General features: G+C 43.2%; 1 protein-coding gene across 5 annotated transcripts in view; it reads right to left on the reverse strand.

Moving 5' to 3' along the window:
• The window catches only part of LOC120056805 (troponin T, fast skeletal muscle isoforms-like), a 28342-nt gene extending 20002 nt beyond the window's left edge, over positions 1-8340 (reverse strand). For 2 of the 5 annotated variants that reach the window (XM_039005020.1, XM_039005009.1), the window contains exons 1-4: positions 8277-8340; positions 4138-4174; positions 2871-2884; positions 188-310 (exon numbers count right to left, since the gene is read on the reverse strand). In XM_039005020.1, coding sequence (XP_038860948.1) covers positions 188-310; positions 2871-2884; positions 4138-4157 — 157 coding nt within the window. In that variant the 5' untranslated portion in view covers positions 4158-4174; positions 8277-8340. Of the gene's footprint in view, positions 1-187; positions 311-1709; positions 1719-2870; positions 2885-4137; positions 4175-8276 lie in introns of all 5 variants that reach the window. The other 3 variants (XM_039005047.1, XM_039005030.1, XM_039005038.1) reach the window with 2 other exon arrangements.
• Between the last annotated feature and the right edge of the window lie 1978 nt (positions 8341-10318).

The following is a 10318-nucleotide window of genomic DNA, read 5'->3' on the forward strand; positions in this document are numbered from 1 at the left end:
GGAGGCACCTCCAGTAGCTCAACAGTTAACATTAGTGCTTCGGGGGTTTCTAGGTGGAGACGGAGACGGGGGGGGGGGCACTATCAGGAGGGACTATATACTATATTAGTAGGTCTCATCTACGTCTACCTGGGCGACAGGTGTGGTTGCACAAGGGAAGGACGAATGAATAAGCTACGCCACATACCTTCCTCCTCTACAACCTCAGGCTCAGGCTCAGGCTCGGGTTCTGCCTCCTCCTCTACCTCCTCTTCCTCTACCTCCTCCTCTGGTGCTGCCTCTGGGGCTACCTCTACTTCTACTACCTCCTCTTGGGACACGCAGCAGAGCACGCAGCATGCAGCGGGGAACCAGGGGGAGGAAGGGTTTCGGAGAGAGGTTTAGACATTTGTTTATGAACGCGTGAAGGAGGAGAGAGAATCGGTTAGGTTGTAGGATGAAATTAGATTACTTCAGTTTAAGAAGGAGGGATGAGAGGAGAGAGGAGAGAACAGTACTGTCCTGCTGGACTGTGTGCAGCGAGCAGTGATGCTGAGAAGAACAGAAAGAGAGGAATGAGAGAAGAGAGGAAAGAGGGATGGAAAAAGATGGGTAGATGGCATTAATCAGATGAAGTGAAATGATACGTTATGAATGATTGATGGTTTTCTGCATACCGGAGATACCTGAGTTTGAAAACGTGTCACATGCCAAAAATGTGGAATTCTTTATCGCCCAATCACATTTTTCCTTATTTTCAAATTTTTCGAAATCACTAAAAAGTAACTAAGTCAGAACAGTCACCCTTAAGAAGTGTTTGACAAGCCGTTTGATAAATCAAACGTGATTAAGCACAGATAAAACAAACGTAATTATGATAAATGATAAGCAAGCAGGGATTTTGTGAGATTTTTTTTTTTTTTTAAACGCTTGATCAACAATGACAGACTTTGTTATCTAGAGAATTCAGTTGATCACCGGACAAACAAAGCAGGAAGTCTTTCAATTCCACCTGATGAACTGGTACACGAAGCTCACACACAGAGAAGGCTGTATAGGTATCATTATGTGTGGCTGCATACTGTAATGTAATTGTGGTTACTAAGTTACAACAGAGAAGCAGAGCGCACCGTTGAAGGTCTGAGTATATGTAAAAGCTTGCTTTGTTGTGTGAAAACAGACATCTATTGAATCAAATCAAATCAAATATTATTGGTGTTCACATACACATGGTTAGCAGATGTTATTGCGAGTGTAGCAAAATGCTTGTGCTTCTAGTTCCGACAGTGCAGTAATATCTAACAAGTCATCTAACAATTCCACAACAACTACCTAATACACACAATCTAAAGGGATGGAATAAGAATATGTACATATAAATATATATGGATGAGCGATGGCCGTGCGGCATAGGCGAGATGCAATAGTTGGTATAAAATACAGTATACACATATGAGATGAGTAATGTTGTGTGAATCTGACTTCATACAAAGCTAGCTTTCCAGCCAAGTTAAGATGTTTATGAGCTCCACATGACCGATATTCGAGGGGAAGCAAAAGCGGTTGTTAATAATTAGTAATAAAATATCCAGTCACACAAATAATCTATTAAAAAGACTCGCAAAGCTGTCGTTGTCAAACACGTTTCAGATGAAGGGTAAGAGTCGACGAATTAGTACGAAAAGCGGAAACGTCATGGAAACCAAATTGTCTATTGTTGTTGTTTTTACCTTCCTCATCTTCAGTTTCCGCAAAAGAAATATGTTGAAACAAAAACACAAGTCATTTCAGAGCATAAATCGGTCCAATCCTTGACCTGAGACATGGCTCTATAGGAGACATTTCTCAGATCATAAATCGGTCCAATCTTTGACCTGAGACATGGCTCTATAGGAGACATTTCTCAGATCATAAATCGGTCCAATCTTTGACCTGAGACATGGCTCTATAGGAGACATTTATCAGATCATAAATCGGTCCAATCTTTGACCTGAGACATGGCTCTATAGGAGACATTTCTCAGATCATAAATCGGTCCAATCCTTGACCTGAGACATGGCTCTATAGGAGACATTTATCAGATCATAAATCGGTCCAATCTTTGACCTGAGACATGGCTCTATAGGAGTCCATAGCCTTGTCCCAGGTCAAGTCAGAATCACGCTGATCATTCATAATGTGTACTATCCTCCATGACTGCCTACATTACATGTCATTTGTGAGTTTGACAAAAAACATTTATTCACACCCACATATAAATGCGTATATAATTTACATTCTCTAAATAATAACACATCTTCACTTGAAGGCTCATCTAGGGTTGTATCCAGTCTAGGAGGACAGGACAGTATACCAGCATCCAGGGCTGTATCCTGTCTAGGAGGACATGACAGTATACCAGCATCCAGGGCTGTATCCTGTCTAGGAGGACATGACAGTATACCATAATCCAGGGCTGTATCCAGTCCAGGAGGACAGGACAGTATACCAGCATCTAGGATTGTATCCAGTCTAGGAAGACAGCACAGTATCCCAACATCTAGGGCTGTATCCTGTCTAGGAGGACAGTATCCCAACATCTAGGGCTGGGTCCAGTCTAGGTCCAATTATTATCACAACTACTGATACACAGTGTAAAAGAGTTCAGGCTTTACAACAGTATTATTACATGATTATAAAGTAAACATAGAGTTGAGGACAGACTGGTTGAGAATGGACACAATCTGTCTGTTCTTTGTGAACCCAGTTGGGGGAGACACAGCTCTAAGAATAGAGGATGCTGTTGTATAGAAGGCTTCAGCTCCACCTTGTTTAAATGTGGAGATAGGTGTCACTGATCATTTAAAGTAAGAGTCGATTTTTTCAAAGTAATATTGTTATTTTTCACTTACCCTCGATCTGATCACTGAAAAATGAAAACAGCATACAGTTAGCATCAACAGGCCCATTTCACTTAGAGTTATAAGGCCAACAACTCTCTACATTCATTTACATCTCCATTCCTACCTACATTAACTGAAACATTCATGTCACCACCAATACACCTCATGCCTTTCCTGTTTCACTCCAATTGCAATTATTTACTATCAAGATACTCAGTATCTTGTTCGTATCTTGTTCGTATCTTGTTAGTATCTTGCTAGTATCTTGCTAGTATCTTGTTAGTATCTTGTCAGTATCTTGTTAGTATCTTGTCAGTATCTTGTTAGTATCTTGTCAGTATCTTGTTAGTATCTTGTCAGTATCTTGTTAGTATCTTGACAGTATCTTGTTAGTATCTTGTTAGTATCTTGTTAGTATCTTGTCAGTATCTTGTTAGTATCTTGTCAGTATCTTGTTAGTATCTTGTCAGTATCTTGTTAGTATCTTGTTAGTATCTTGTTAGTATCTTGTCAGTATCTTGTTAGTATCTTGTTAGTATCTTGTTAGTATCTTGTCAGTATCTTGTCAGTATGTTGTTCGTATCTTGTTAGTATCTTGTTAGTATTTTGTAGGTATCTTGTTAGTATCTTGTTAGTATCTTGTTAGTATCTTGTTAGTATCTTGTTAGTATCTTGTCAGTATCTTGTCAGTATCGTGTTAGTAGCTTGCTAGTATCTTGTCAGTATCTTGTCAGTATCTTGTTAGTATCTTGTTCGTATCTTGTCAGTATCTTGTCCGTATCTTGTTAGTATCTTGTTAGTATCTTGTTAGTATCTTGTTAGTATCTTGTTAGCATCTTGTTAGTATCTTGTCAGTATCTTGTTAGTATCTTGTCAGTATCTTGTCAGTATCTTGTTAGTATCTTATCAGTATCTTGTTAGTATCTTGTTAGCATCTTGTTAGTATCTTGTTAGTATCTTGCTAGTATCGTGTTAGTATCTTGTCAGTATCTTGTTAGTATCTTGTTAGTATCTTATCAGTATCTTGTTAGTATCTTGTCAGTATCTTGTTAGTATCTTGTTAGTATCTTGTTAGTATCTTGTTAGTATCTCGTTAGTCCCACTGATGTGGGACTGCGATTGTATTGCACCAAAATGCAACACATTTATTTAGTTCCACTTGTTAATTATTCGCTAGCTAATGAGCCTAACAAGGAAATGAAATCCTCAATCATAAAATGAATGAAATTAAATAAAATGAAAGGAATAAAATGAATCATAAAATGGGAATACTTACACTTCCTCAGTGTCAGACATGGTGACAGGATTTCCACCTGGAAGAAAAGTAGGAATGTTTCTTTATTTAAATGTATTATTTTATTGTAGGATTTTTTCCCCCCTTTCATCTGAAGGAGAATACATGGGTGGTACAAGGAAAGGGAAAGGGGGGATACCTAGTCAGTTGTACAACTGAATGCATTCAACTGAAATGTGTCTTCCTCATTTAACCCAACCCCTCTGAATCAGAGAGGTGCGGGGGGGGGGCTGCCTTAACCGACACACTGCTGAGGTAAATTATGCCCTCTTCATTCACATCCTTCCAACAACTTTTGACATCATTTGTAGGTTAAAACTTTCCAAATGTGCACTGAAAGGACAACTTAGTGCCATGTAGTACACATGACTAGCGAACACATCTCCTCATCCTCCTTCAGGTCTTTGAAGCCCTTAGGCTGTACAGGACATGGAAGAACTCTCATTTCTAATCCTTTGGATATATATAAAGTGTCTTAAGAGGGTTCTTTCACACCTAGTGGTCCAGGACAGCTGCAGATGTCCTTCAGGCTTAGTCCTTTAGGATCTTATTACCCAGACTCAGCTGAGACCTTGTCTGTCCACATAGCTCCCAAATCCCCCTCTCCTCTTCTCCATATCTGGGCGTCGTGCTCATTCATCACAACAAAGAAGGAATAAGTGATGACGGCAAGGAGAAGTCTGAGGATCCTTCCCGATTGGTTGCGTTCGACAAGACGATTCGGTTGACCCTTTGTGGTTCGTTTGGTTAACTTGTGATATAAAAGACTGGTTGACGATGACGACGAGCCTCCACCAGACTAACACTAAAACAATATAAAAACATTTGGTTGAAAATCTATCCTTTTTTTGTAAAAAAATTATACAAATCCTGTATTTAGGTATGAGAACATGCCACGTGTGTGTGTGTGTGTGTGTGTGTGTGTGTGTGTGTGTGTGTGTGTGTGTGTGTGTGTGTGTGTGTGTGTGTGTGTGTGTGTGTGTGTGTGTGGGTCTGTCTGTCTGCCTGTGTGTGTGTGTGTGTGTGTGTGTGTGTGTGTGTGTGTGTGTGTGTGTGTGTGTGTGTGTGTGTGTGTGTGTGTGTGTGTGTGTGTGTGTGTGTGTGTGTGTGTGCCCGTTTGAAGATTTCCTTGGGTTTGCGTAAGAAAGCCGGAGAAGGTCACAGAGGCAGGGGGGATACCACAGGGGTGTCCAGTATTACCCTTTAGCATTTAGCTGTACGCCCCACAGACAGTGTGACTGTCAACGTACTCTCAACTGTTTACCGCTAAGCCGTCATTGTAATTGGTCATACTGGTACAATGCTGCGGTACAATTAAGGAGAGCAGTATTTTGTTGTTGCTGTAAATCCTTTGGTTGAAGAGAACAACGCCTGGGGACTTCAGGAGATTATGGTCTGAAAACACGACAACAACGAGACAAGGGATGTAACCTTTGACCCATAACACTCAGTCTAGAACACTCAGTGCAGCTGTATCTCCATAGCTGTTTGAACTTGATAGAATACACTGTACTGTACTATAGCAATGGTAACCTGTCGAAATGGACTATCGCCCCGTAGCACTCACATCTGGAATCATGAAATGCTTTGAAAAAGGCTTGTTGCATGGCTCACATCGACATCATCATCCCAGACACCCTTGGACAGACTCCGATTCGCATAACGCCCCCCAAACAGATCCATAGACGACTCAATCTCAATTACACTCGACACTGCTCTCTCCCACCTGGATAAGAGGAACATCTATGTGAGAATGCTGTTCATTGACTACAGCTCAACGTTCAACACCATAGTGTCCTCCAAGCTCATCACTAAGCTAAGGACCATGGGACTGAACACCTCCCTCTGCAACTGGATCCTGGACTTCCTGACGGGCCGCCCCCAGGTGGTGAGGGTAGGCAACAACATATCCCCCATCTGACCCTCAACTTGGGAGCCCCTCAGGGATGCGTGCTTAGTCCCCTCTTGTACTCCCTGTTCAGCACAACTGCGTGGCCTTGCACGACTCCAACACCATCGTTAAGTTTGATGACGACACAACGGCGGTAGGCCTGATCACCGACGACGATGAGACAGCCTATAGGGAGGAGGTGAGTGACCTGGCAGTGTTTCTGGACAACTGCCTCTCCGTCAACGTCAGCAAGGCAAAGGAGCTGATCATGGACTATAGGAAACGGAGGGCCGAGCACGCCCCCATCCACATCGACGGGGCTGTAGTGGAGCGGGTTGAAAGTTCCTCTATGTCCACATCACTAAGCATCATGGTCCACACACACCAACGCAGTCGTGAAGAAGGCACGACAACGCCTCTCTCCCCTCAGGAGGCTGAAAAGATTTGTCATGGGCCCTCAGATCCTCAAAACGTTCTACAGCTGCACCATTGAGAGCATCCTGACTAGCTGCATCACCGCTTGGTATGGCAACTGCTTGGCATTCGACCGTAAGGCGTTACAGACGGTAGTGCGATCCAGGACCTTTACACCAGACGTCAGAGAATGACCCTAAAAATTGTCAAAGACTCCAGCCAGATCATAGACTGTTCTCTCTGCCATAAGACTGCTAAACAGTTAGTTAAATAGTTAACCAAATAGCTACCTGGACTATCTGCATTGACCCTTTTTGCACTAACTCTTTTGACTCATCAAATACGCTGCTGTTACTGTTTATTATCTATCCTGTTGCCTTGTTACTTTACCACTACCTATACAGTATGCACATATCTACCTCCATTACCTCTTACCCCTGCACATTGACTTGGTACTGTTGCCCAGTGTAACAGTTACACAGTGTAAAGATAGCCAAGTTATCTTTACTCATTTAGTATTTATTCTTTGTGTTATTATTTTTCTATTTTTCTCTCTCTGCGTTTTTGGGAAGGGCCCGTCAGTAAGCATTTCACTGTTAGGCTACACCTGTTGTCTCTCTCTACGTTGTTGGGAAGGGCCCGTCAGTAAGCATTTCACTGTTAGTCTACACCTGTTGTCTCTCTCTGCGTTGTTGGGAAGGGCCCGTCAGTAAGCATTTCACTGTTAGTCTACACCTGTTTACAAACCAAGTGACAAAAACATTTTGATTTGATTTAGCATCCAGGGATTGTCCACCAAAGTTTTCAATTACACAAAACACACATAAAAACACCTTGAAAATAAGTATAGTATTGACCTATCTGTATCTAGAAAGAATTGACTCAATCAATTTTCCCTTTCGGTCAATTTAAACAATTTAAAGTTGTCTTATGAAAATTTTTGTCTTACAAATGATATGCTTCCTGAAAACTGAACTATTTCAGTTTTTCAGACTGTTTACAGTGCTGCACGTAAACTTAGAGAGTAAACTTAGACATGTTTGACGTGTTTTGCAATTGTGAGACGTGTCCCACAGTCCAACATCTGGGCTCAGATGGCCCCAGCAACCAGCAGTTAGTACCAGTTCCATACGTTAGTAGGCTATAGATTCTCCTACGGTAAATCTACTGTGACAGTAGGAGAGACTACTTCCCCTTCCTGGACTCCAGTTCCATACGTTAGTAGGCTATAGATTCTCCTATGGTAAATCTACTGTGACAGTAGGAGAGACTACTTCCCCATCCTGGACTCCAGTTCCATACGTTAGTAGGCTATAGATTCTTCTATGGTAAATCTACTGTGACAGTAGGAGAGACTACTTCCCCTTCCTGGACTCCAGTTCCATACGTTAGTGGGCTATAGATTCTCCTATGGTAAATCTACTGTGACAGTAGGAGAGACTACTTCCCCTTCCTGGACTCCAGTTCCATACGTTAGTGGGCTATAGATTCTCCTACGGTAAATCTACTGTGCCAGTAGGAGAGACTGCTTCTTCTTCCTGGATTCCAGTTCCATACGTTAGTAGGCTATAGATTCTCCTATGGTAAATCTACTGTGATAGTAGGAGAGACTGCTTCTTCCTCCTGAACTCGTAAATCACTGTCTCTTTATCCATCTCTGTCTGTCTCTCTGTATCAGTGGCACGTACCTGCCCAGGAATATTTAACAAACCCTCTATAATAACAGGAATTTAATCAAAACACAGGAATCAATCACTCTTAAACGGTGAAATGTTGTGTTACTCCAACCCTTTGTCTTTCTATCTTTCTTTCTTACCTCAGACAAGTTGAAAGAAGTGAGGCTCCTTGGCGATGGGATGGGGAGACTGGCTGTAACTCTTCTCATCAAACAAGTCCTTGTGTTATAGTGGTATTTGATATTGTCAAGCTGCTCATTGGCTGGGGTCTGACAGTGTGAGGTAGGGGAGTCGAGGGGGGCCTGCGGCATCTTAACACCCTCAATAAGGAGATGGAGGAAGGTGGGGAGTTGGAGGGGGGCTAAGGAGGGATAAGAGAAGGAGTGGGGTTCTGGTTGTGGAAAGAAGCAGCTGACATGTGTCTGGTGCTATATTTGTCGTGAGCAGAAGCAGAACTGATAGGGTGTGTACGAGTAATGGGGATCCCATTGGGCAGAACCTGCTGGAGTTTGGAGGCTTATACATCAGCGGCTTGAAATGCGGACAATGTCCCCTGTGTGTTCTACCAGCAGGAATACACACTCTGTCAGTCTGTCAGTCAGTCTGTCAGTCAGTCTGTCAGTCATTACTGAGTCCAGTCATGGGATGGCAGAGGAGAGGACGGTGTACTTTACAGACTACAAACCAGTCAGTTATTATGTTACATCTTCTAGTATTTTGATCCAGTTATTGAATATACTGTACCTGTAGTCTTCATGTACTTCCTGTCTTCCAGACGTTGTAATATCAGGTATTGGATGTTTTGGGATATTTCTTTATCTAAGTCAGGTATTGGATATTTTGATATTTCTTTATCTAAGTAAATGTGATGAAATTATGTTGCTTTGACAACTTTATTAATTTCTGTGTAACTTTATCTTATGACATATTTTGGATATTTATACTGTTTCTACATGCATGTTTAAAAAAAAGATATATCTTTTCTTATTCATTTTTACCTGAATGTTGGCAACCCGATTTGCATATGTATACATATTCATGTTATATAATTTACATATTCATGCTTATGTGATATGTTTTCATATTCATTTGTATTTGTTTACCTGTTTACATGACAAGGCACCTGGATAGTACTCAACTATGCTGCTGCACCCTTTCACAAAGTTGATCACGACCTCAGAGAGAAGAGGACACACCCACCGACATGCCGGCCTATCATATTGAACTTCCTCCTTGCTCTCTGCACAACACTTGGAATGGCTCCATGTTCAGATGGCCCACGTGTTTGCTGGACCAGAGGTGATGTCTATGTGTGAGCAGGCTCCTGTCTGCCTCTAGGAGCAGGAGCAGGAGCTGGAGCAGGAGCAGGAGCTGGAGCAGGAGCAGGAGCAGGAGCAGGAGCAGGAGCAGGAGCTGGAGCTGGAGCAGGAGCAGGAGCAGGAACAGGAACAGGAGCAGGAGCAGGAGCAGGAGCAGGAACAGGAACAGGAACAGGAGCAGGAGCAGGAGCAGGAACAGGAACAGGAGCAGGAGCAGGAGCAGGAGCAGGAGCAGGAGCAGGAGCAGGAGCAGGAGCAGGAACAGGAACAGGAGCAGGAGCAGGAGCAGGAGCAGGAGCAGGAACAGGAACAGCCCAGATCAGGTCATACTCAGAGTATATCAGCAGGTTCTTTCTGCAGGGCGTGGCCTGGTAATATATCTCAGGTGGTTGTGGAAACCCCTTGACTTCCTGGGTACAGACAGCTCTGTGGTTGTGGAAACCCCCTGCCTCCCTGGGTACAGACAGCTCTGTGGTTGTGGAAACCCCCTGCCTCCCTGGGTACAGACAGCTCTGTGGTTGTGGAAACCCCCTGCCTCCCTGGGTACAGATAGCTCTGTGGTTGTGGAAACCCCTGCCTGCCTCGGTACAGATAGCTCTGTGGTTGTGGAAACCCCTGGCCTTCCTGGGTACAGATAGCTCTGTGGTTGTGGAAACCCCTGGCCTTCCTGGGTACAGATAGCTCTGTGGTTGTGGAAACCCCCGGCCTTCCTGGGTACAGATAGCTCTGTGGTTGTGGAAACCCCCTGCCTGCCTCGGTACAGATAGCTCTGTGATTGTGGAAACCCCCTGCCTGCCTCGGTACAGATAGCTCTGTGGTTGTGGAAACCCCCTGCCTGCCTCGGTACAGATAGCTCTGTGATT

The sequence above is a fragment of the Salvelinus namaycush genome, chromosome 1 (assembly GCF_016432855.1).
Source record: "Salvelinus namaycush isolate Seneca chromosome 1, SaNama_1.0, whole genome shotgun sequence".
Taxonomy (NCBI): Eukaryota; Metazoa; Chordata; class Actinopteri; order Salmoniformes; family Salmonidae; genus Salvelinus; species Salvelinus namaycush.